The sequence below is a fragment of the Phoca vitulina genome, unplaced genomic scaffold, assembly GCF_004348235.1.
Source record: "Phoca vitulina isolate PV1807 unplaced genomic scaffold, GSC_HSeal_1.0 scaffold46, whole genome shotgun sequence".
Classification (NCBI taxonomy): Eukaryota; Metazoa; Chordata; class Mammalia; order Carnivora; family Phocidae; genus Phoca; species Phoca vitulina.
In genome coordinates this window covers 8,399,876-8,426,359 of record NW_022589749.1, presented here as the reverse complement: position 1 = coordinate 8,426,359, position 26,484 = coordinate 8,399,876, and the positions used below count along the sequence as shown (strand labels likewise).

General features: G+C 42.1%; 1 protein-coding gene across 2 annotated transcripts; it reads right to left on the bottom strand.

Annotated features, from left to right (window-relative positions):
• Positions 1–24,571, bottom strand: ANAPC7 (anaphase promoting complex subunit 7). Of its 2 annotated transcripts, none has more exons than XM_032431403.1 (11): positions 24,372–24,571; positions 19,814–20,000; positions 16,693–16,812; positions 13,374–13,485; positions 12,789–12,942; positions 11,710–11,852; positions 9,507–9,624; positions 8,743–8,939; positions 6,089–6,313; positions 5,255–5,405; positions 1–3,659 (listed from the first exon to the last, which is right to left on the bottom strand). In XM_032431403.1, the coding sequence occupies exons 1-11, from the start codon at positions 24,569–24,571 to the stop codon at positions 3,470–3,472; spliced, it is 1,797 nt and encodes a 598-aa protein (XP_032287294.1). In that variant the 3' UTR covers positions 1–3,469. The 2 variants fall into 2 exon arrangements, with proteins under 2 accessions (XP_032287294.1, XP_032287295.1); XM_032431404.1 differs by having other exon boundaries at positions 19,814–20,025; positions 24,372–24,459.
• Between the last annotated feature and the right edge of the window lie 1,913 nt (positions 24,572–26,484).

Below are 26,484 nucleotides of genomic sequence, written 5' to 3'. Positions count from 1 at the left end.
CACAACGGCTCTATCATTTTACTTTCCCACCAACAGTGCATGAGGGTACTCTTAATTTTAAACTGTTTTAATGGCTGCTAAGGAGACCGACTTGGTGGCTTCTGGCTTGTTCCTGGTATTGCTGCTACTGTGTGATTTGTGAAATAAGTGACATCTTCCCCAGTAATCTGGAAGAAAGTCCAAACGCCTTGGCCCTGTCTAGTGGTGCAGCCAGAGCAGCTCAGCAGCATCGAGACAACAGAAGCCTGCCACTTTGTGCCCCAAGAGGGAAAGTGGCGGCTGGGGTACCACCCCATCCCCTCCACCCACTGCCCCAGGGCGGAGAGGCTCCAGAGAGAAGTGGAAAACCTTAGGGAGGCACTTACCTCAATGGGCCCTCCCGTGCCAGGGATTCCTGGCTGGCCCGGCCAAGGCCACGCTCCCCGGAGGCCACGGTGAGGTGCGCGTCGAGCCAGGCCTCCCTGCCTGTAGCCAACGGAGAACACAGTTCCCGTGCGGCGGGCAGAGCCTGTGGCCGCAGGTCTGGGCACGGCCTCCAAAGACCTGGTCAGACAGCTGTACGGTGAGGCCCCCACAGGCCTTCTGGGGTGAAGCCTACAGCTTCTGGGACCCTCAAGTCCCCTCCCCCAGGTTTCTCAATATTTGGGCCACAAAATGCCTGCATCTGAATAAGAAATCAAGGCGGGAGTGATTGAAGATGCAGATTCCTGGGCCTGAGCCCTGGATTTGGATTCAGGTTTGCTGCTGTGCCTGGTAATCTGCATCATCTATTTGAGAATTACAGATTTTGGCAAAAGCTGGTCTCATTCTCTGAGGAAGAACTCACAGGCAGGAGCATGGCTCCCAAACTAAGGCTGGGAAGGAGAGCTCCAGACATCAACCCTGTGCGGGCCATGTCTGCCGGGTCCCTGGCATACAGGAAGGGTTCAGAGTGTGAATGCCCAAGACAGGGGGCAGGGAGCACCCTTCCTTAGGACCCTGCCTCCTTGCTTAGCTGAGGGACCTCCAGGAGAAAAAAGACAAGAAGGCTTCAGTGATACCACCAATCCTCAATTCCTAAGGGAAAGACTGGCAGTCTGGCATTTACCCTGGTAATGGTAATGGGATACACAATGGGCACCATACTGAACTTGTGGGCTGATTCCATCCTCAATCCTGAAGCTATGGGAGCTCAGGCCATGGAAGCGAACTAAACGGCCCCTGACCTGCAGCTCTGACAGTGGGAGAAGAGGGACTTTTAAAGACCCTAGCCTAATTCCAAACTGGTGCTATGAACAAGCTGGAAGCAGCTGGAGGGAAAGGATAGGATTAGTTAAAACATCCTCTTATTGGTGTGTGAAACTCCAGACACCAGAGGGTACCTGTGGTTGACTACAGGCATTTGAGAGCCCATCACTGGTCAAGATGCTCCGTCTCCTGGAAGGTGGCTCAATGGGACAGTCAGAGAGCTGGCAGCCTGATTCTGTTCCTGCTTCCTGGGGCTCCCTGCCCTTAGGAGGTTTTTTTTTGTGAGACCAAGTGACAGGAGCAATGCCAGGTGAGATCTTCAGCACCCTTCAAGTCACACTCCTCCCATTCTTTGATGTGGACCAAGAAGGTCTTCAATCCTACATCAGGTGCACTAAAAAATGTAGCTTCAATTGCCTCTTCCAACCCAGTTTTCACCCTAACATGGTCAGGATAGAAATGCTGGAGCTGCAGGTGGGAGGGGTCAGAGGGATCCAGCCCAGGGTGTTGCTGGGATGGAGGGGCCTGGGATGATCCAGGGGCTAGCAGCAGAGCTGAGGGCCAGCCCAGGAAAGGGGAGGAACATGCTGGTGCTGACAGAAGGTAATACACAGGGCGTGGGCTCCAAGGCACATCCTGACCCCACGGGAATCTCAGGGTTAACAGCGACAAGCCTGGCATGCGGCAACATGTAGGCTGGGTGTGGCTGGGCTTCTTCCCCAAGCCAGGGAAATGGCAAAGAGGTTTCACCTTTTTTCCCAACGCACTGACTTGTAACAGCTGCTAAGAGGAAGCCGAAGGCCATGAAGCTACATCCAGAGCAAGCACCGAGGCCAATAAGCAGTGTCTCCTCCCGGCAGCATGCTCACCTGGAACGACCCCAACTGCTAGCTGGGCTCTTTCAACACTGTTTGATCAAATGGTGGCTGCCCAGGCTTTGCGTCTCATACTGAAAGATACTCGAACAATAACATTTTTGCCCACTTGAAGTTGTAGTTATCATGTTCTGAGCTCCTAAACTACTGCACACTTCCACTGTTTTTACACTTTGGACAGAACTTTCCATTTATATCAAAATCACATTTTGTATCACCTTTGACTAATTTTGTTTTAGTGAGTATTTGGGGTTAATTGTGCCATTCTCCCCACCTTCACCTCCAAGTTAAGGATACAGTGAAAAGCATGGCATCTTAAGAAACAAGAGGATAGGTGAAATCTCCCAGCACCAAGCCCAGGGAATGCACCCCCTGCTGACCCCGTGACAAAATGCTGTAACCAGACACCGATTTGTTTAGTGCCCTCGACAGAAGTGAGCAGAACCAGCTACAATCAGGCCAAAGACTCTCTCCCCCAGGGGAATTTAACCAATCAAAAATGCAAATAGATGAACCAGCTCAGTGTTACCCAAAGTTCCCAATCTTCCTGGCTCCCAACACTCTGGGAAGAAAGGGAGTGTATTTATGGCAAATAATTCTGGGGCTGAATCAATGCATTGTGACTCAGAGACTCCCCCCCCCAATAAGAATCTATAAAGGGCTTCCATTCTGATCAACCCAACACCATTACTGTACAAAAAACAGTTTTATTAGTTAATTACCCCAGGTGTGCCTTTGTTCATGCTCTAGGTCACACCCGTTTCTCAGATCCGGCCCAGGCTCATAGGCAAGTTACCAGATTAGCAAATAAGAAAATTGTTCTGCAAAATAGCAACTGTCAGCTTAAGGCATTACTAACATTGCAGAAGGAAGCAAGGTTACTAGGGAAGTTTGGACAGCTCAGGATGATGATTTCCGGAACAGGAAACCCTCTCTGAAAGGGCCAGCCCATGCTGCTGTCTGACATGGCAGAGGACACTCTTGCTCTGGGTGATAGGTCACTCCTTTAAACTCACCCACAATGTCAGAGACAGAACTGTCTATTCCTCAAGCTTTCAGATTTAGAAATTAGTTATATAAAAAGCACTCTGTCCCAGAAGCCCTGGCACGTCTGCAGGCCCCCCAGAGAGCTCACTCGATCCTCCCTGACTGGAGCAGGGGAGGACAGAGATATATGGAAGGTCGGTCAGGCTCAGTTTTTAAAAATGAATTCACTACTAGAAATAGGGAGCAAGGGGTAGAGACCCCTGCTGCAATTACATGCGGAATCATTGTCCTCCCAGAGAGCGGGCTCCTCCGGGCTCCTTCAGTCCACAGAAGTGCTCAGAGCAGGGCAGGCCAGTGTGGCCACAGAGCTGCCGCCTGCCTCACTGCATGCCGAACCACTGCTCCTGGTCAGCCCACTGGGCCGCCTCACTGTCGCTGCCCTCCAGGTCCCCTTCTTCCCCACTCCCTTCCATGTCGTCCACATCCTCCTCCTGAGTGGCATCCGTGGGACTCTCCTCCTTCTCCATCTTCTGCATCCCCTCTAGAGACTTCTGGTCATTGGGGTCCAAACTAGGGGACAACAAAACAAAGGAGAGGCCTGAATCTCTGCCTTGCTTCTTGCGGGCTGATGCGTCATCTCCCTGGTACGGCAGTGAAATGACCACCCAGTCACAGAGAAACTGCTAACGCCTGGCCTCTCCAAACAACTCTGGTTCCACAGGCGAGATCCAGGGAGTCCACCACTAGAAGTGAAAAAAGGTGTCTTGTCCTAATTTTTAGAATTCTCAATTTGAGTTTTTCTCCACGTATTTCTTATACGTTTTCACACTTATTACCCCAGCATTCTGCTGGAGGAAAATACTAGATAACACAAATGAAAAAGCAGCAAACAACCTTTAACAGAAAAATTCAAATGTAATTTCTTAACAATATCAGATTTTTAAGCTACAAAGTTACAAAAAAATACTTATTTTTCTGTGAGTGAAGTTGTTTCATGTTCTTATGATGTAATTAACCACATCAGCATTTCAGTAGTCAACCAAAATTGTCATGCTTACCATGGAACACATCTGTCAACTCCTAGGTTAGACCCCAGGACCCAAAGCTACCTCTACCTGGGCACACGAGTTTAGCAGCTAAGAATCATTGCACATGCCCAAATCCCCAAAGTTCAGAGGCTCCAGAACATTTATTTACTTGGCTTCTAAACAATTCTTCCTCTAGCCTTTGTGATTACCATCAAGGCCAGGAGGTGTCCAATCTCCAGCAAATTCCACCTCTACTTATGTAACTGTAGATTGATTGGTAACCTCTTCTCTGAAACCTTCCATACAGCTCTCACCCACACCCAGGGCTCCCCACCCTTGGGACTCCCACCTTGCCTTCTAGAGACTGCTATGAAAGCACTTAGCACGTGGCATCCATCAGTCTATATGCCTGAGACTGAGAGCTCCCAGAGTCGCAGCATACCCAGTGGTTACTGAGATGCCAGGTGCTCAACTGCTGAACAAATAAATGGATGTGATCAGACTCGATTAAAGACAGGCCTTCACCATAACCTTACAGACACACAGACAACCCTCAAAGAAATCACTTCTATATTAAACAGTAAGAATACCACTATTTATTTAGTATTTACTATGTACCAGGCACAGCACTAAGAGCTTTACATGGAATAATAATTTAATCCTCATTTAACCATTTAATACCTAATAAGGTAGATATAGACAAATTAGTAACTTGCCCAAGATAACAGGTGAAGGTAATATTCAAACTTCAGAGCTTAAGTTCTTTACTACAGTAGGTAGAAACATGGGAAAGTACTTACAATACTTTGATTTGAAAAAGCAGAATATAAAATATATACTACATATACCCTATAAAAATATGTTTATGTGTGGGCAAGGCCAGGAAGATGATCTATACAAATGAAAACAGATGATATAGTGATATGGGCTGGTTATGAGTGAAACAGTTCTTTAATGTTGCTTATACTTTATGAATTTTTTTTTAGAACTCACAAATAACTCTTCTACCATTACTATTATTACTCTGTTTTCAACCATGGGCACAAAAGTGTGTGTGTTTCCAGAATTCCTATTACATAGTTCCCTGACTCCTCTTCCCCTCATTGACCTTCCCCCCATGGGAGGCTAAGTGCCTACCTTAGTGCTATACTATATTGGTCCATTGCCTCCTGATACTCATTGACAGCTACAAGGAAATCTCCTAGGATCCGATGCAGGACACAGTCACTCTGATTAGCTAGTGCGTTCCTCAGCAAAGCAATTCCATCTTCGTATTTCTGTTCTCTGCCTAAAAAGAAAAAAGATCCTCATTTTCTTACTTAACACAACATTTTGAAAATACACTCCCATCTCAAATCATATACACAAAACCACAACAATAATCACAATCCAATAATCTCTCTGTAGATGTCCTTAAGAGAATAGTGGTATGGCAAGAAAGAAGAAAAAGCTCATATGAATTCCTATCCCATTAAGAAATGTGGAACTTGAGTTCTAATTTTTTAAATTATACTCTTAACCTAAGTTCAAATAAAAAGCCAAAATGCATATTATTTGCCAAACTAGCCCAAACCCAGGATTTCATCATAAATCAGGACTAAAAAAACCAAAGCTAAAAGGAAAGTCATAAGCAAATCAAGATGGGTTGAAATAGTTCAAGCTGGCTAAAACCAGTTCTATTCAGCCCAAACTAGTTCAGGAAAACCAAAACCAGATCAAAGTGATCTGAACAGGTACCAACCAAGTATAGCTGGTTTGAGCCACTCAAAAAGTGAGTCACTGCCAATCCAAGCCGGTCTAAGCCATCTACATTTGGTTGTGCTAAATATACACCAATTCACATAGGCTCAAATCTACTACAAAAGGCACACACCTGTCTGGTCATCTGTAAGCAGCTGGGACCAGGAACTCCAAATGAGATCAGATTTTATACAATTAACAACAAAAGGGAAGTAAATAAGATACACTTACTAAGTAGTTCTGCTTTTTTCACCACAGCCTTAATGTAATCCGGCCTTTGGGTCAGGGCTTTATCTAATAAAGTTTTGGCTTTCTCCTGTGTCACTGGGTCTTCAAGACAAACAGTGGCTAAAAGGGTAAGGGTCTGTGCATTTGCTCCTAGAGTTTTGTAAACGTTGTTAGCCATTACCATTGCTTCACGAATACTGTTGGAAGCCAAGTAGCATTCAATGAGACCTGAAAAAATAGAAAGTTCAACCACATTACTATTCTAAGCAATGCTTCCACTCTGACAGCCTTCCAAACTGCAAACCTTCAAAGCTTCAGACAAAGGGCAGGCCAGGGGAAAACTCTGATGACATGAGACTAGAGAGTATGTTGATGCAATAAGAAGTGCTCTTCCCCAGGGCACTCCAGGGATGTAGAAAAAGGCTGCATGCACTGCAAAGCCTCCTTTAGTTAGCAAAGGAAACAAACACGCATAAGTAAAATGAAGCAGGTAGGCAGCCCAGCTGAATGTCAGAGGAATAAATAAGACCTTAATCATTACTTGAAAGAGAGACGACGTTGACAACAAAGCACAAGGTTCCACTGCCTCTTAACGAGCTATTAATTTCTGGCTATATTCAGTCACCTTTAGTCCTAGGCTTATGTGGAAGAGCTTTACAGTTCCAAGTGAATGTCCGGTTCTACAAAACTACTAGTTTAGTGTAATTTCTAGTAATGGACCTACGGAGGAACCTAAGAAGAAAGGACAACTTTTCATTTGAAACATAAAAGTTATCTCAAAAGACATTTGCTGAGGGTTTCCCTAACCTAGATGGAAAACGCTTGTCAGATGGACCAAATACACCGAGACTGGCAGCTCCTGCCTCTTACCATGCCCACCAGCTGCCCTATGGGGACACCTCAAGCAGAGACAACTCTCAACTCTTCTTGCCAAGAACTTGAGAACAGAGGAAGTACTTTTTGACAGAAAGCTCTCATCAAAACAGAAAAACAGCTTAAACCCCAAACCCACGCATCCCTGGCAGATTTCCTCTATGCACTCCTCCACCCTAGCAGCATTTATAATATTTGTGCACACTCTACCACACACTATGGTTACTTAACCAGAAATTACCTAACTCTTCAGGCCAACGTGCTGGATTCAGAATATAGTTGTTTGCAACTACTTATTGAGCAGTTTTATCTCCCTGCTAAAGTCCCTCTTGGAACTTCAGAAGGAAATGGAAAGAATGTTCTTCACTACTCCAATGCCTCCGCCAATAAAGGAAGCTCAGATGGAGGTTACAAGAAGCACCAGAGAGCATAATCAGTTACCCTACTTCAAAACTCCAAATGGTAGCTTGAGTGCAGGCAACCCATGAAGCCTCACTGGCCTGAGAAAGGTCCTCTGCTCCCAAAGACTCTAACCATCCTCTGCCCAAGCATTGTGGAGTTCATTATTCAACTGCAATCCTGGGCTCTTGTGAAACAGGCACGCAGCAGAAAGGAATTGGTGTGATAAAAGCAGCTGAGAGGCTAGGTAGGTAGTTTCAGGATCAAAAATTTAATCTGGAACCAAAATCTTGGTTTGCTGGGGATACTTTAAGAACAAATCCACAATATGCATAGTTCTCTATCTAAGCAGATTTGTTCTTTACCCCAACTTCCAAATTTTCTCAAATCTGAACTCATCTTCCTGTTAAGAGCAAGTCACTCTTAGACTCCTGGGTTTATTTTTAAATTCTTATAAAAATATGCTTTGGAGGAACTGCATCTTTTAAGATCTATTTTAACATCTGTGACTGAGTCACCAAATGTTACTGAAGCTGGCACGCATCCTTTGAACTCCTAGGGTCAGTTCACACGAACTTAAAATAGTACGTAACAAAACAAAGTTTGACCCTGATCATGCCCACTCAGGAGGTCACAATGAACTGACTAGTTCCCACAACCAACACTGTCCTATGGATATGAAGTTACCCTCTTAATATTTCTGGCCCAAGGTAAAACAACTGTTAAAAAAGAATAAAGACAAAACCAAGCGATCTAGCACAGTGCCAGCACAGATTCACATTAAGGAGTGGGCCATGTTTGAGAAATAAAAATAGGACAAAAGACCATCCCCAACTACTCCCTCACCAAAAACCAGGAAAAGAGAATGAAAAAAATATATTCTGAAGGTCCAGTGAAAGCCGTAAATGATTTTTTAAATGCCTAATGCAGTGATTCCCAAACTCGTCCACATATTGGCAATACCTAGGGGTCTTCAAAAAAATACTGGTGTCTATCTCCCAACCACAATATTCTGATTTAGATAGTATTGGAGTGACCTGGCATGAGGATTTTTAAAAGTGCCCCCAGAGGACTCTAACATTCAAGAGTTTGGGAACTGCTGGCCTCACAAAACCTTCCATCCGGGGGCGCCTGGGTGGCTCAGTAAGTTAAGCATCCGAACTCTTGATTTCGGCTCAGGTCATAATCTCAGGGTCGTGAGATCAAGCCCCCATGCTGGGTGTGGAACCTGCTTAAGATTCTCTATCTCCCTCTGCCTCTTCCCCCTATAACTCGTGAGCGCATGTGCTCTCTCTCTCAAAAAGGCAAAAATTAAAACCTTCCATCTGAGAGCTAATGCTACACACCTAGAGATTCACACCATCCATCTCTATTTTTCATCTTACCTTCATAACAATCTAAGCGACAAGGTGCAAGCCGTATAGCCTCCCGAAAGTGGATTATTGCTTCTTGGACTCTGCCCATGTTTCTAAGTGCTGCTCCCTTAAGTAGCAAAGCTTGAACACTATTACTATTCAGCTGAATGGCCTTGGCTCCTAAATAGAGGGCCCGAGAATAGCGTTTGCTATAAAAGCTATGACACCTGGAGAAAAAAAACAATGCAACATTACCTGAGAGAAAATGGTAAAGAAACTTCATTCAGAACCAAACAGAAGGACCTCTACCTGGATCCTTATTACAAAGCAAACTTATAGCTTTACCTGAGATATTAGCGAGGGGGGGGGGGGGGGGGGGGGGGGGGACGGGGACAAAAAAAAAAACTAAACATTTATTTTGAAGGGGAAATATTGATATGGAAGGGAAAAGTTATGGGAAAGAACCTGATATCTGGATATGTTATCAAGTGAGAGATATTCAGAGAAATCTGTAAAGCCATGGTAAATAACAAAGCAGCAGCTTCTGGCCTGTTCGCTGATGGCCTCCAGTGCTGAGCACGATGCACTATCTCAGTGGATACCTACCCCATGAAAGTCTGAGAAAAGACTCAGTGAGTTAACTAATGTGTCCAAAGTCAAAGACCTTGATCTGAATTCTAAGTCTGATTATCTCTTAAACCTGTGTTTTCAACCTATATGCTATTTAGGAGGAACCACAATTTCCCAAAGAGTGTACTGAAAACTGGAGAGAAAAAAAGAATGCATAAACATACCCAGAGACCACCCAGGGTTCTGCATGCTGATCAGAAATATTGAAAAGGCGGCAGCCAAGGTTCTCCACATCCTCTAGCCGCCCTTCTCTTGCCAGGAGGTAGCCATATACATCCATTCCTGGAAAGGAAGAGGCTTTTTTAAAAAGCAGCAGGTGTCCTTTATTAAAGAGCAACAGCCTTCATCAGAGCCCCACTCAAGCCCCAGCTCCAGCATGGTCTGAGCCCTTTCCACCAGCATGAGCTCCTCCCACCAGCATTCCCACTTTCCTACAATATGACTATTGAAGGGGCACTGAGTGACTCAGTCAGTTGGGAGTCTGACTCTTGATTTCCACTCGGGTCATGATCTCAGGATCGTGAGGCTCTGTGCTCATTGGGGAGTCTGCTTGAGATTCTCTCTCCCTCTGCCCCTCCCCCCACTATGGCTTATGAGCTCTCTCTCCCTCTCTAAAATAAATAGATAAATCTTAAATTAAAAAAATGACTTTTTAAAAGTAGATTTTATTTATTTGTCAGAGAGAGAGCACGCACCAGCAGGGGGAGTGGCAGGCAGAGGGAGAAGCAGGCTCTCCCCTGAGCAAGAAGCCCGATACGGGACTTGATCCCAGGACCCTGGGATCGTGACCTGAGCCGAAGGCAGACGTTTAACCGACTGAGCCACCCAGGTGTCCCCAAAAAAATGACTATTAAAAAGACAAAACACATCCAAAAAGTTTAAAAAGCAAAGGAGTAGAAGGGTCTACAACTCACAATTTGAAAGCCAATTATTTTTGGGAACTGTTTGTCCTGTGACATGATATACAGTTATCCTAATTCATAACCAGGAAAGGCCCAAAAAGGCACCACGTAATTTCTTTTCTTCAAGAAGCCTGGGCACAGTCCAGAGTACATACTTAATATGCTGGTTAGTCTCAGAAAAAGTAGCCTATTCCAGAAAAAGCAACTAGTTCTTTTGGAGTCCAGCTGATTTAAGATCACCCCGCTCCCTGCTTATTCTTACTCGTGTTCTATAAAAAGGGTCCCATGCTTGCTGTCATCCATCTCTTACCACCATCCCCTTCATTCCTTGTTACCCCTTCAGACTCCCAGGAAAATGTCTCTCTTGCCAAGATCACTGCAATACTCCCTGCTGGCCCCCAAACTCGGGCCTGAGCTTTCAACTCCAAGCTGCCAACTACTGCCAGACTAGTATTTCTAATACACCATTTTCATCATGGGCACAGGCAAAACTCAGAGAAGAGAAATAAGCACTGGGCAGGAGGGAGACCTTGGGCAAACAATTTCATCTTTCTGGATCTGTTCTCTCATCTCCCTGCTCTGTAGTTCTCATGGCTTAAGAGTCTACAGGACTAACTACTGTCACAAGGCCATATTTTTCTGATGGCCTCTTCTGGGACTTTATAAGCAGATTCCAGCCTATCAGACCTTATTTCCTACTACCCATCACTCACTGCCAGTCACTGGACACTCATCCTTTGGAAGTCCCTATGGCTCACCCCTTCAGCTACAATCTTTGAGATCAATGATTTTTTGTTGTTGTTCATTCCTAATTACTTCCTTTAGTCACCTCATTCCTTACTTAATGCCTGTTCACTTACTCCCTTTTAAGTATGCTAAGGATACAGTAAAGCTAAATCCCCTAAAAGGATATTATGGTTTTGGGGATGCCATCCAAATTCTCAGTCAGGCACACCATAAATTTAAAAATCATAAGGAAGGGCTATCACCCTTCCCCCAAAAAAAGCCAAATAATGATCTGCCTGGAGATGACACTTGAATTCAAGCAAAAACAACTACTCAAAATGGGATTACTCAAGTGTTAGAGACATGTATCAGACGTAAAAAATGGTAAAAGGCTACTAGAACAAGTTTCACAAAGTATTTCTATGAAAATGGTATCAGAATATTATGCTACTGGGGCACCTGGGTGGCTCAGTCGTTAAGCGTCTGCCTTCGGCTCAGGTCATGATTCCAGGGTCCTGGAATCGAGCCCCGCATCGGGCTCCCTGCTCAGCGGGAAGCCTGCTTCTCCCTCTCCCACTTTCCCTGCTTGTGTTCCCTCTCTTGCTGTGTCTCTCTCTGTCAAATAAATAAATAAAATCTTAAAAGAAAAAAAAAAAAGAATATTATGCTACTTTGTCTCCCTTTCTTTTCTGATCCTCCCCTCTGCAGCCACTTCCACCATGCCTCAAGAATTACTTACCTTTTATCAAATAAGGATCCAACATCTGTGCCTGTTCAAACTTGAGGACAGAGTTTTTATTGTCTCCAGCTCTGAAGTACAGATCTGCTAAGCTTCCCAGCAGGTCCACGTTATCTCGCAATAAGGACTTTTTCTCTAGTGAACTTCAAAATATTAAACATTGACCCTTAAGATTTATTATGAATCCTCTTAGTTTCTGAATCCTGGTGACAGGCATATAAGCACTATTTTCTTGCATATATACGACATTTTTCATAATAAGCTTTTCAAACAAACCATATACACTAGATTTTCTTATTCTGAGCTTATGATTTAAAGAAAGTTATACACGATAAGAAAGTCAATATACAGAATGATGCAGAATTCTCTCTCATTACTGAGAACTTTCTGGTTGCAGGTTTTCAGAGGACAACATGGTGCTAAAGGTAATGTCATTCAAAAGTGACTTTGCATAACACAAAACCCAGTCTCTTATCCTTTGACTTTAATTGACTAGAAAGAAAATCCCAGTCCTAACGAGGCAACCCAAGTCAGATGCTGCAATCTATGCTTCTAGGACATCCAAAAAGATGTTCTTCCAGGTTCCAGCATGACAACTAATGCAGCTGGCTGTGCAAGGGTTACCACTTTTGCAAATACAGAGCTGAACTCGGTCAAAGTTTACATTTAACAGGTCCTCACAGCAGAGATTATTATCCTTAGGACCATTAAGTACATTAAGAGACTAGGGGCGCCTGGGTGGCTCAGTCGTTAAGCGTCTGCCTTCGGCTCGGGTCATGATCCCAGGGTCCTGGGATCGACCCCGCATCGGCTCCCTGCTCGGCGGGAAGCCTGCTTCTCCCTCTCCCACTCCCCCTGCTTGTGTTCCCTCTCTCACTATGTCTCTCGCTGTCAAATAAATAAAATCTTTAAAAAAAAAAAACAAACTACATTAAGAGACTAAAGCAAGCCTGAGGACAACAGGCTGCAACACCAAGAAATAAGCATCTCATACTTCTATTTTGCTAATTTCTATTTCACACCAGACCTCCATAAAGGAAAGGGCCTCAAGAACACTGAATTAACTTTGTGGCTCTCACCAGATGGTATTGATTGCTCTCGAGTTGTCACCAGTATGCACAAAAGCATATGCTTTGATCCACACAGAGAGCCAATCCAAGTTAGGCACAGTCTGGATCACGTTCATTGTCATCGATGCCACCTCTGCGCCTTTTACAGAAAGGGAAAGCAAACCTAATCCAACAGAAAACAGGAGAAATAAGGTGAAGCATAGCATCCCTCTTCCACAATGCAAGAAGCATTAGGCTACTCTTTCTGTTGGCAACAAGGTAACCCTTTCGCTATTCTCAGCAAGATGCAGATGACAAAACAACCATAATTTAATGTTTCTTGATCTGTGAAAAATACATGACAACAGTAATCTACTGAATCACTCTCTGGAAGTTAGGCATGGGCAAATTTTTTTTTTTTTAATTTGCCTTTTTAGTAAATCTCTACACTCAACATGGGGCTTGAACTCATGCCCTGAGATCAAGAGTCACAAGCTCTTCCAACTGAGCCAGCCAGGTGCCCTGGCATGTACAGATTCTAATGTACAGCTAAGAATGAGAACTACCATCTCAGAGAGTAAACAGCCATAGAAATAGGCTGAGAATGACCTGTACCTAGTATGGCATCGAGGGCTAACGGGCACTGCCTCAGCACCTCCTTATAGCTGGTGACTGAAGGGCGCTCCTGACCAGCCTTCTTGTACAGGTTCGCCAGCATCATGTTTATCTGTAATAAAAACAAAAGACAGTAAGATATGCGCATACTGCAAAGAAAATAGCTCACCACCAATTAAGTCCTGATTTTTTATTACCAGCTACTATTCTACTTTTTCCTGGAAAATCTACCCATAGCCCTGTGGAAATAAATGAAGACCAATCCCATTCTTCAAACCAAAGAGGAAATTACTACCTTCGCTCTTCCTACGTCCTCCCATTTCTAAGAGGAAAGTCAAATTCCTCTCACTTACCCAACCAAAAGGTCCCGTACTATCTGGACCAATGATGCTGTCTCTGGAAATGGGAGTAATATTTATTTGAGAAATGTTACAGAATTCTAATTACCTTGATTCTTTCTTGATCTTAAGAAAGAAGATGAACTACCCTAGAAGTGCTCAAGTTTACATATTTTAAATGCAATTAATATCAAGACATAAGAAAATGAGGAATTCTTAACATAGCTTGTTAAGAAAGAGCAGATGAATTTTCCCCAAAAAGAAAACGACAGATACAGAATTAAATACTTGGATTCTCTCTGACAATTATCCTGGCAGCTAGACTCTAGCCTTTCTAACACTGAAAGCATGGACCCACAGGTACTATCTGACTCATCAAAGTGATGCTACAAAAATCAAACTCTAACTCACCTCTGGAGGTATAATGATCCAGAGATTAGCTACATCATTTAAATCCAGTAAATGCATTTTTAGCACAATTCAAATTTGTAACTCAGTAGAGGTCTTTTAAAATAACCCTTTCTAAAACACAACAAGGAAAATTTGAGAAAACCTAAAAGTTCCAAAGAACGTAGAAGTTACAAGGAAAAGTAAATGATCTTAATAGTACAGAGAGAAAAAAAGAACATTCCAATTTAAAATTAATAAATCTTAAACATAGCAGTGTTTGCCAGATCATTAACCTACGGAAGCAGTCAACATGAGGATATACAAAAAAAGCCAATCCCCAATCTCTTCGGTTATTTGTAGCCTGTACGCCAGATATTTACTCAAAAGAGGGCTCTGAAGATGAAGAACTCTGTTCCAATTATGACTTACAGTATATAAAACAATCTAGTATGGCATTAATCCATACTGATGATTCAAATAATGAAATAATGAAATACTAGAAATAAAACTTTATTTGGCCTCAGCTTTTCCATTTTAGGCTATGTTGAAAATGCAAAAGAAAATACTTAAAGGAAAACTCCAGTATTAGTGTCAATACTTGAAAAGAATAAAAGGTTAAATTTAAGATCCTTTCTTGACTGCTTGTGATTAACAAACTATGACCTAGAGACCATCTGTCTCAACAAATATTAAAATTCCCTTTAAACTACCTGTCACTTCAAAAGAATGAGTTTTGGGTACTACCTATGAGAAAGTCAATTCTCTTTAGAACAGATCCTTACTTGGGAACATCATAAAGCCATATTCCACCAGTTAGAAACATAAGCAGTCATCTTTTTCTTAAAACTGAGTGAGAAATTTTATGTTGATATGTTTACTCTTAAAAGTTGAAGATTTACCAAGATATAATAATCTCACACTGGAATTTTCCTTTAAAATGTGAAGAAATGTGTGGTGGTGTTTACCATACATTAACAGACGTTCATTTAGACGTATTTTGACTCACTTCCTTGTCCTTTACACAGACTGAGAAGCCAGTTAACTCCCTAACGGACAAGAAAGAAAAACTGTAAATATTATAGGTTTATGTTTGAGGCACACATCTTTGTTTGTTCCTGGCTACAACAGCTCTACAGAATGAAGGATATGTACTCCTAACAAATGTGGACTCCTCCAGTCCCTCTTAAAATGATGGCTTTGAACACCAAAGCGTTGGATACCACAAACTGAGCTTATCTGCCATTACTCATTTTCAAAAAATGTCCCCACCCTCAAGTCATTGAGGAAATTGTGGTACATTTCCAATAAGATAAGGAAAAGGCATCATTCAAGTTTATAATCAAAATGGCATCTTCCAAAAGGAAGACACTCTTCACATATGTAAAAAAATTATACTTGGGATAAGTCTTTCATAGTGTATCAGAAAACAATTTAGTATAAAGCATGCAAGCTTATTTTAAGACAGGTTAGTCTATAATATGCTTCCAAATGTTCTTAATAGCATAAAATAAACTAAGGAAAGAGCTTAGTTTTTAACATACTCAGAAAATAGTAAATAAATCCTCAATATAAGGAGATGCTTAAACACATTCTCATCAAGTTTTGGTTACTTTTAAAACTCAGCAACACTTAGGTGAAAAAACACTAAATATACCACTGCTTAGATTCCTTTTCTTTTAAGGGCAGGACAATGTACACAGACATCTTACATATAAAATTCCTCATTGTTAAGCACAAGTTGCACCGAATGGTTCTTCAATGAAGTGAGGAAGGCAGGCGACATGAGAGCAGATGTTAGAATATTAACTACTGATGTGAATTCAATACTAAGAGCAAGGATTCTCATTGTTCTTTTAAGACTCAAAACAAACTGTAATCAAAGATATCCAATATAATACTCCTTACAGAATAGTATTTTAAAAAGTATTCTTTCACATATGAACTTACTTATTTTTCCAAAGGTCAGCAGAGAAAAGTATTATTAACCTCATTTTATAAATTAAAAAAAAAAAAGTAAAGTTCAGATTGGTAACTTGCTCAAGTTCACACTACACAGTACACAGCTTGTATGCCCTAAACTCAGACAAGATACCGGATCTCTTGATTTCAGTTGAAGGTGTTCTATTGATTATAATATGTTGCCAAATCAAACACAAATATACATCCCACATACAAATAAGTACATAAAGATCTTGTAATCTTGGATTTTTAAAACAAAGGGATTAATAAGCTCATTCACATTATCAAATGGGGGCGCCTACAGCATGCAAAACATGAGTTCTAAAAAAAGTACCATTGCCACCTGGAAGCATTTGCAAATTATTATTTCCCATGGTAAGAAATACCAAAGAATGAGCACTTGTAGTATTCTCCAGCTATCATTTTCATCAGCTGAATTTTCAGGGTTTCATAAGAAAGTAATTCTTCTATCTCTCTGAACCTCATCCATCCACTCCATTAACAGGGGAACAAAGTGAGTCAAGAGTAAAATGTTCAGATGGACTCCCTAAGGCATGGAGAAAACATGGAGGAAGTGGGTTGGAAGGACCGGGTAGATGAATATTATGTGACAAATTGTTAATTCAACTTACTTTGGGAGTCCTTTGTCTTGAAGGGATCCCATCAAGTATAGCAATGGCATCTTTATCTTGTTTTAGCATTGTATAACATTCAGCCATTTTGTATTTCACTTCAATTTCAGATGGAAGACACTAAGAGGCAATGAAGACATTTCTTCAAAATACTACTTCAAAATATGGCAGTTCTTTAAAATGTTATACACAGAGTTACCATATGAGCCCGCAATTCTGCTCCCGCACATACAGCCAAGAGAACTGAAAACCTATGTCCACACAAAAACCTACACACAAATGTTGGGGTGCCTGGGTGGCTCAATCAGTTAAGCATCCGACTCTTGATTTCAGCTCAGGTCATGGAGCCTACTTAAAAACAAAACAAAAAACCTGCACACAAATGTCCACACCAACATTATTAATGATAGACAAAAAATGGAAGTAATGTCCGTCAACTAATGGATACATAAAATATCGCATATCCATACAATGGAATTTTTTTTTAAGATTTATTTATTTGCAAGAGCAAGAGAGTGAGCACGAATGGGGGGGAGGGGCCAGAGGGAAAGGAAGAAGCAGACTCCCCACTGAGTAGGGAGTCTGACTCGAGGCTCGATCCCAGGACCCTAAGATCATGACCTGAGCCAAAGGCAGATGCGTAACTGACTGAGCCACCCAGGCACTCCCATACAATGGAATATTATGTGGCAATAAAAAAGAAAGAACAAAGAACTGATTCATGCTATAACATGGATCAAACTTGAAAAAATTATGCTAAAGTAAAAGAAGCCAGACACAAAAGGTCACATGTTGTATGATTCCATTGATATGAAATGTCCAGAACATGCAAATCCATAGACAGAGGGGTTAGTGATTCCCAGAGGCTGAGGAGGTAACAGGCATGGGAATTTTCTAGGGTGATAAAAATGTTCTGGAATTCAACAGTGGTGATAGTTGCGCAATTTTGTGAACATACTAAAACCTACTGAATTGTTAATTTTATGACATTATATCTTAATTTTTGAAAAATTCCTTAAAGATTAATTATAGAGAACTGATAGTTACCAGAGGGGAAGGAGGTGAGGGGATGGGTTAAGTAGGTGATGAGCATTAAGGAATGCACTAGTCATGATGAGCACAGGGTGATGTATGCAAGTGTTGAATTACTATATTGTGTACCTGCAAATAATATGGCACTGTAATGGTAACTAACTGGAATTAAAACAAAAACTCAAAAAAAAATTTTTTTTTAATGTGAGGTCAAAAAAATTCCTTAAAAATTAAATGTATTTAATTAACATGAAAGGTTTAGCATGGTGCTTGGCATACTGAATACTAAAAAGTTAGCTACTTCTATGAATGACCCTATGTGGATAATATACATGACTTCCATTCAGTGCCAGAAAACAGAAAATCCTGGGGTGCCTCGCTGGCTCAGTCAGTGGAGCATGCAACTCTTGATCTTGGGGTTGTGAGTTTGAGCCCCACACTGGGTATATAGATTACTTTAAAAAAATAAAATAGGGGCACCTGGGTGGCTCAGTCAGCTAAGCATCTGACTCTTGATTTCGGCTCGGGTCATGACCTCAGGGTCCTGGGAGAGAGCCCAGCACCAGGCTTGCTGCTCAGCAGGGAGTCTGCTTGTCTCCCTCTGACTCTCTTTCTCTCTCTCTCTCTCTCTCTCTCTCAAATAAATAAATCTTAAAAATAAAATAAACAAAAATAAAAGAAAAAAAGAAAACAAAGAAAATCCTGGCAATCAGCTCTTTAGTAACAAAACCCAAAGGTTTTAAAGAGACAACAAGATGAAAATCAAGAGGCTTTAAAAATAGAGCACCTAATTTGTCTTTTTACAAAATGTGGAAAAATACAAAGTAGAAAAAACATGACTTATAATTTCACTCCCAGCTCATTCTGACATTTCTTCTATTGTATGTATGTACATATGTATGTATGTATTTATTAATTTTTACTGACATTCCTTTTTTTTTTTTTTTTTTAAAGATTTTATTTATTTGACAGAGAGAGACACAGCAAGAGAGGGAACACAAGCAGGGGGAGTGGAAGAGGGAGAAGCACGCTTCCCGCAGAGCATGGAGCCTGATGCGGGGCTCGATCCCAGGACCCTGGGATCATGACCTGAGCCGAAGGCAGACGCTTAACGCTCTGAGCCACCCAGGTGCCCCACTGACATTCCTTTTAAATATAAGTTGCACATGTAATTTAAACTTAAAGACAGGGTCAAACTGCAAGGTAAAAGTTTCCCTCTCCCTAAAGCTTTCCACCATTAAATTGCTTTCCTTCAAACACACAAAATCTTTCATGCATATTACCAGTGTGTGTGTGTGTATATACATATGTATTAGGCATATACCAGGATATATTTATATATCTATAAACTATCCCCTTTAAACAGAAAGCATTGAAACATTTCTTCAAACTGTATTTTCCTTACTAATATATATAGTTCTTTCCAAATCAGCATGTGCACCTCTATCTCATTTTTCATTTAATAGTTCCATCACATTCCATCCTTATGGCTATGCTCTAATTTAACTAGACCTTACTGATGAAAACTTTTGCTTCTAGCTTCTTACCATTAAAACTGCTGCAATAAGCTGCCTTGGTTATATGATATACCCTGTAAACCTGCGAGTCTAATAGGGGTAATTTCTAGCAACTGGACGACTCTGTCAAATCGGAGGACTCTGTGAAATTACAATTTTCCCCTTCATTTATTTAATTATCAAGCTACTGAAACTGCAGAAGTTCTTAGAATATTTCCCATAAATTTCCCTAGGTACTCACAATCCTAATAATTGAGTTACATTTTAAAATTTGTACTTTAATTAAAATTATAAAAACACTTTAGATTTTGAATTGTTTGTATAAAAGGGAGGAACAATGCAGAACTTCAGTGAGCCCATATAATTCATGTTTAACTCCATATTTAGATTCATCCTGAGTGAATTTTGCATTCCTGCTCTAAGTGATTTTTCATCTTTGTTTCTCTAGTCAGCTCCCCTTTAAAATTACTTATTTTTTCCATCTTCTACATCTAATCAGCAGTCTTGTAAATTCCTTCAGTCTCTCTCACTCTCAAAAAAAAAAAAAAAATCACACTTCCATCTCCGTTTACCTGACTTTGTGGAGTAGATGCAGAATTACCAGTTGAAGGTCTCACTTTTGAAGTTTTACTTAGGGCTTTCTTCTGCTGTAACGCCATGGTATACTTACTCACAGCATTCCGATATTCCTTATCATGAAAGAGAGAATCTGCATGATACACCAAAAGCTGGTACTTCTGAGATGGGGAGAATAACTCACTAGAAAACAAAGAAAATATACCCCCTACGTGGGTTATTTTGAAATGTTAGACACCCTCCTAGTGTCCACCCACATAAGTCTACCATAAAGCCTTGTGCAATGACAGCTTACAAAAGTCATTGTATCCTAAGTGCTAGTCCCTAAAATGAGAGGCATAAGAGTTGTACTCTGTGCTAACATGGTCAACACATCCAGGCAACTGCTTTAAATTACTGTTTTAATATGCTTTTCTCCTTTATTTACTATAAAAGTAAGGATACCTCTAAATCAAATTCAATAATACACAGATATACAAAGAGAAATGTTATACATCTTCTCCTTCCCTTCTTTAGCCCAAACCCTCTTTATTTTTTTTTAAAGAGAGAGAGTGCAAGAGCGTGTGCAAGTGGAGTGGTTGGGGAGAAAGGGAGAGAATCTTAAGCAGGTTTCATGCTCAGCATGGAGCCCAGTGCAAGGCTCAATCTTACCACCATGAGATCATGACCTGAGCCGAAATCCAGAGTTGGACACTTAACCAACTGAGCCACCCAGGCGCCCCCCAAAGCCCTCTTAATTTAACAGTTTGATATATATCCATACTTTCTTATATTAGCATCAATTTTTAGCATAATATAGACAAAGGAGAGAAACAATGATTTAATTAATACTACCAAAGAAGGGTTGAAGAACCTGGAAAAGTGAGACCTCACCGCTTTGAAACATTTTTAGGAAAGTGCTGAAAAAAAGAGGTTTCAAAGGAACTGAAAATTCTTCAAATACTGAAAATGGGAATATAAAAAGCTGAAGAATGGGAATAGAATAGGACAAGCCAATGAGATAAAGGGGGATAGAAAGAGGATTAGCCTTATTTGATGAAAGTTTTTTTTTTTAATTTTACATACAAAAGTAAATTTCATTTTTTAAAATTTTTTAAAGATTTCTTATTTATTTATTTGAGAGAGAGAGAGCAGAGAGGGAGGGTGAGAGGGAGAAGCAGACTCCCAGCCGAGCAGGAAGCCCAACATGGGGTCCGATCCCAGGACCAGGGTCATGACCCAAACTGAAGGCAGATGACCAACCAACTGAGCCACCCAGGCACCTCAAAAGTAAATTTATTAACACTAAGAGAATTTTTATCTCCTTGAGTCTCAGGGGTTTGAGGACAGAGTAAAACAACGTTTCAAAACTTTTTCATTAATGTTGAACACTGCTCACAAGCATTATAACTGCCTCCAAGCTGGCCACCATTCTTAATGGGAAACATATTTTTAATCTCCAATTCCACTCCCCCCTCATTGCCCTGACTCCTGCCAAATTAAGAGGAATTTACACGTTTTTCTTTGACAGGTAAAAGCTATAGCCACTTAAAATGAAAGAACAGTCACAGTCAACTCTGTAAACAGTTAATTTGTCAACAAATGAAGGATACTCAAGAATAGGTACCAGAGATTACTGGTTGCCAGGGGCTGGAGGAAGTGGGATTAGGGGTGCTTACTAATAGATGCGGGGTTTCTTTTGGGGATAATGAACATGTTTGGAATAGATATGGTGATGGCTGTACAACTGTGAATATGCTCAAAACCACAGAAATGTATTCTTTAAAAGGATGAATCTAATGGTATGTCAATTTTTTAAAAAAAGATTTTATTTAGGGGCGCCTGGGTGGCTCAGTCGTTAAGTGTCTGCCTTCGGCTCGGGTAATGATCCCAGGGTCCTGGGATCGAGCCCCGCGTCTGGCTCTCTGCTCCGCGGGGAGCCTGCTTCTCCCTCTGCCACTCCCCCTGCTTGTGTTCCCTCTCTCGCTGTTTCTCTCTCTGTCAAGTAAATAAAATCTTAATAAATAAATAAATAAACTTATAAAGGAAATTAAGGACTAAAGGTATAGTCCAGATACTTAAGATCTCTTCCAACTCTGAGATTCCACATACTTACTGAGAAATAAGATTTGACAGAAAATACTGCTACACTCAGAGAATGCATTCAGACATGTATATATTGTAACACATGCCTACTTATGCACCCATAAATTATCTTTGGAATGATACAGGAGACACTGTTACTGGTTGTTGCCTGGAGAATGGAAATGGTGGGGTAAGGTTCAAGATCAGGGACAGACACTTATCTGCATACCTCTTCTGTACTATCTGAATTTTTCATACTGTGTATAGTGCCAATTCAATAAGAACATTTAATAATACATGGTAAAGGTCAGAATTTAAACTGACCTCCCTAAAGCTAGGAAACTGCCAGTTTAACCTAATAGAAAGAAATATGGGCTAAGCCGAGTCAGAGGATTAAACTGCTTCTATCCTGTAACATCTTCAAGAACCAAGAGTAATGACTAACTGGTGCACAAATTCCCAATGATGGAAAGTGTGCCTTGACCAATCACTCAAAACCAACTGAAAGGCTCCAGAATAAACACAGAAGGCTGAAAGAGACCAGGGCTCCTCACTGTCAACACTAAGTGGATGGTGGTGAAATGATGGGTCTCATGTAGCAAGGTCCACAAGCACACTAATGGAAATAAAATATCAGCAGCTGCATTACAGGCACTTAAGGGGCTTTTCCTTTCTGACCTAGACAGCTTCTAAAGCAGGCCAAATGCAAATGGGCCCACCCTGAGTAGAAAATTCAATTATGCCACTTAGAAGTAGCAGACTGTGGTGGGTCAGTCTAAAGTTTTCAGAATCAGAAGGACCAAAGCCCAGACATCATGGCTCCTCCACTTACTAAATGTGTGAATTTGGACAGTTTTACCTACCTAAGGTACATATTTCCTTAGCACATTTAATAAACATGTGAGTGCTCATTGCACAAAGGCACTGTGCTGACTTCCTTAGGTGTTAAGGGTGATGCAGAATACAGATCTTAAAAAAGTTCTCGTCAGTCTGGGTGGCTAAATTGGTTGGGCATCAGACTCTGGATTTCCGCCCTGGTCATGATCTCGGGGCTGTGAGATTAGCCGAGTTGGACTCTGCGCTCAGTGCAGAGTCTGCCTGTCCTTCTCCCTTCGTTCCTCCCCCCATTCACTCTCTCTCTCTGTCAAATAAATAAACGAAAATAAAACCTTTAAAAGTTCTCACCGCAAGAAAAAAACCATGTGGTGGTGGATGTTAACCAGACTTATTGTGATCATTTCACAATATATTGATACAATTAACAAGTCATGTTGCACACCTGAAATATGTCAATTATATCTCAATTTAAAAAGAGTGATGCAGAACACAGAACAGGGCAAAGGGATGAACATGAGGGTTAGGGGCAATCCTGACAGTCACAGAAGCTGCTCCCTAGAAGAGGTTATCTGAGCTGAAACCTGACTGAGGGTACAGTTCACTGACGTGTACGCCAAGCCAAACAGCAAACGCAAAGCCCTTAGTTAAGAACGAGCCTGGTGGGTTCAAGTAACAGAAGGAACTGCCTGCAAGGCTGAAGTACAGTGAGCCGAGGGCATGAAATGAGGTCAGGGAGAAAAATGTGTGGCCTCCGAGACCTTGGGAAGGAATTTTAATTTAAGTACAATGGAGGAGGGGCGCCTGGGTGGCTCAGTCGTTAAGCCTCTGCCTTCGGCTCAGGTCATGATCCCAGAGTCCTGGGATGGAGCCCCACATCGGGCTTCCTGCTCTGCGAGAACCTCTCCCACTCCCCCTGCTTGTGTTCCCTCTCTCCCTGTGTCTCCCTCTGTCAAATAAATGAATAAAATCTTAAAAAAAAAAAAAAGTAAGTACAATGGAGGAATGAAAGCAGGGGAGCAACGCGCACTCAAGGCTGGAAACCGCCCTGTGCTGCATCCGTCACTGGACTCAATCAAACAAGAGAGGGGCACTGCGGGTCCTTAAAAGGGCGCCACTCCCACCCGTCTAAGGAGTCTCCCGTTTTCAGGGGTTTTGGAGGCCAGAACGTGGATCCTTCTGACACACTGAAGGGGAAAAATCAATCTCAGATGGGGGACGAAGGTATAAGACCGGGTGGACCTCTTGGAGCTGCGGCGAGCGATAAAACGTTCTTCGGGAAAGAGCCAGGAAGAGAGTCGGCCCAGCGAAGTGACAGTCGCTGTGCCCGGCGACAGGTGCCTCAGGAAACCCTCCGCTCACAACTTTCGGGAAACCCTAGCCAGGCTCGCCCTCAGGGCCTTCCGTTTCTCGAAGCCGCCGCTCGCCACCTCGCCCTCAGGGAGCTCATCCCAGCGTCTGGTACAGCGCAGAGACCGAGTCAACTCAACTTGCGTTCCTAGATCGGCTCCGCCCGACGACGCCGTCGCTGACCCCGAAGCCTCAGCTGAGGCCTGCGGGCGCTCCTTCCCGCCAGTTCCCAGGCCCCCTCAGCCCCCGCTCCCAAACCGGCGCCGCTTTCTCCTCAGCCCCAGGCCGCTCCCCGCCTCAACTCACGGGTTGTTATTACTCATTGTAAGTAACAAGCTGCTGAGGAGCCGCACGTTAGAGTGCAGCCCCGCGGCCGCCATGTCCCGCACGTGGTCTATCACATTCATCCTGCCCGGCAAGGCCGCGGGCAGCGGCGGCAGCGGCGCGAAAAGCCGGTAGAAGCTCCTTAGGGAAGACTCCAAAATGGCGGCCTCACCGGGGTCCATGGGGTCCACAAGCGGCACCGCCCCCGGGAAGATAGGCAACTACTGAAGTGCCTGAGGGAAAAAAAAAAACTCCGTTCCTTCCCCCAGGCACCCTATGAAGTGGGATGATTTGGTTTTGTTTTATTTTGTTTTGTTTTAGCAAAAGTTATGTCACTCTATGCTGCAAACTTTATTGAGGGCTTACAATGGGGCTGGGGACAAAAGGCACTTCAGTATGAATACATGCTCAATTGAAATAAGATGACTCGGAGAGAAATTTCTGTCTCAAAAATTCATAAAAACGTATGGTCACTTACCATAAATAAGTTAATATAGTAGAGTTGGTGGAATCTCCAACAGCTGGAGATAAATATTTTAATCAGGCGGCTAGGGGCAGTCCTAACTGCTTTTACAGTCGGGCTTGCGCACTAGGCTGAAGGCACCACGCCCCCTTCTCTCAGGTATTGTGTGTTCCTGCAGAAATCAAGCTTCACCCTTTGGATAGCATCCTTGAGTGCAAAAGGGCATATTTTTACCTTTTTAAATGACTCACCAGCTCAGAGTGAATAAAGGCTAGGTTGAGTTTTAGCCATCCAAATATCTGTGTAGTGGTAACTTATTGTTTTAATTTGCAATTCCCTAATGACATATGAGTTGAGCATCGTATTTGCTATCTGTAGATCTTCTTTGGTGAGATATCTATGCAAATCTTTAGCCAATTTTTTTATTTGGGTTGTTCTTTTTTTTTTTTTTCTATTTTTTAAAAAGTTTTATTTAAGTAATCTTTACACCCTACGTGGGGCTCAAACTCACAACCCCGAGATCGAGTCGCATGCCCTTCTAAGTCAGCCAGGCGCCCCTGGGTTGTTCGTTTTCTTATCGTTGAGTTTTAAGGGTTCTTTGTATATCTTGGATAACAGTCCTTTATCAGATACATGTTTTATAAATATTTTCTCCCAGTCTGTGATTTGTCTTCTCATTCTCTTGACCACCCCATCTCCGTTAGGAAAAAAGTACTTTCAGTAATAATCCTGAAATGAAATGACTAGTAATGGCCAGAAAATAAACTGTGAAAATATTATCTTATTAAACTTTAAACTTCATCTAAATATGATGCTAGTTTGTGGTCCATTGAAAAAAACAATAAGATGCCAGTAAATTTTTTAATTAAAAATAAAACCAGTATTACAGTACAAAGGGTAAGAGATTAATACTTTTTTTTTAAGATTTTATTTATTTATTTGACAGAGAGAGACAGCGCGAGAGGGAACACAAGCAGGGGGAGTGGGAGAGGGAGAAGCAGGCTTCCCGCTGAGCAGGGAGCCCCATGTGGGGCTCAATCTCAGGACCCTGGGATCATGACCTGAGCCGAAGGCAGACGCTTAATGACTGAGCCACTCAGGCGCCCCGAGATTAATACTTTTTAAATTACAAAAATGTATCTCTTAAGAACTTTTATCCTACATATTGGATTGGTAAAGGAATGAATGATACAGTTTCTGCAAATTTGTCAATGGCTGTCAAAACTGATCATCTTTGCATATTTGTGTTCCATAAGCAGTATAATCAGATTTGTCAATTGCTGGAGCACAGCCATGAAAAGACATGGAGGAAATATAAGTTCATACTATTAAGTGGAAGAAGCCAATCTGAAAAGGCTACATACTATGATTCCAATTACATGACATTCTGGAAAAGATGAGACTGGGGAAAAGATCATCGGTTGCCAGGGTTTGGGAGGTTGGGAGGAATAGGTGGAGCACAGGGGATTTTTTAAGGCGGTGAAACTTCTATATGATACTGTAATGGCAGATATGTCATTAAACATTTGTCAAAACTCAGAATGTACAACAGTCCGAGAAATCTAACAGTATGCCATGGACTTTGGGTGATAATGATGTGTCAGTGTAGGTCCATCAGCTGTAACAACGTCC

Bases quoted from the DNA above. Each gene is read 5' to 3' on its own strand.
- ANAPC7 (XM_032431403.1), bottom strand. From the start codon at position 24,571: ATGGACCCCGGTGAGGCCGCCATTTTGGAGTCTTCCCTAAGGAGCTTC. The intron at 13,486-16,692 runs GTAAGTTGAATT...TTTTTATTACAG, and splicing joins CAAGACAAAGGACTCCCAAA to ATAAACATGATGCTGGCGAA. The intron at 5,406-6,088 runs GTAAGTGTATCT...TTTTCTTTTTAG, and splicing joins GAAAAAAGCAGAACTACTTA to GCAGAGAACAGAAATACGAA.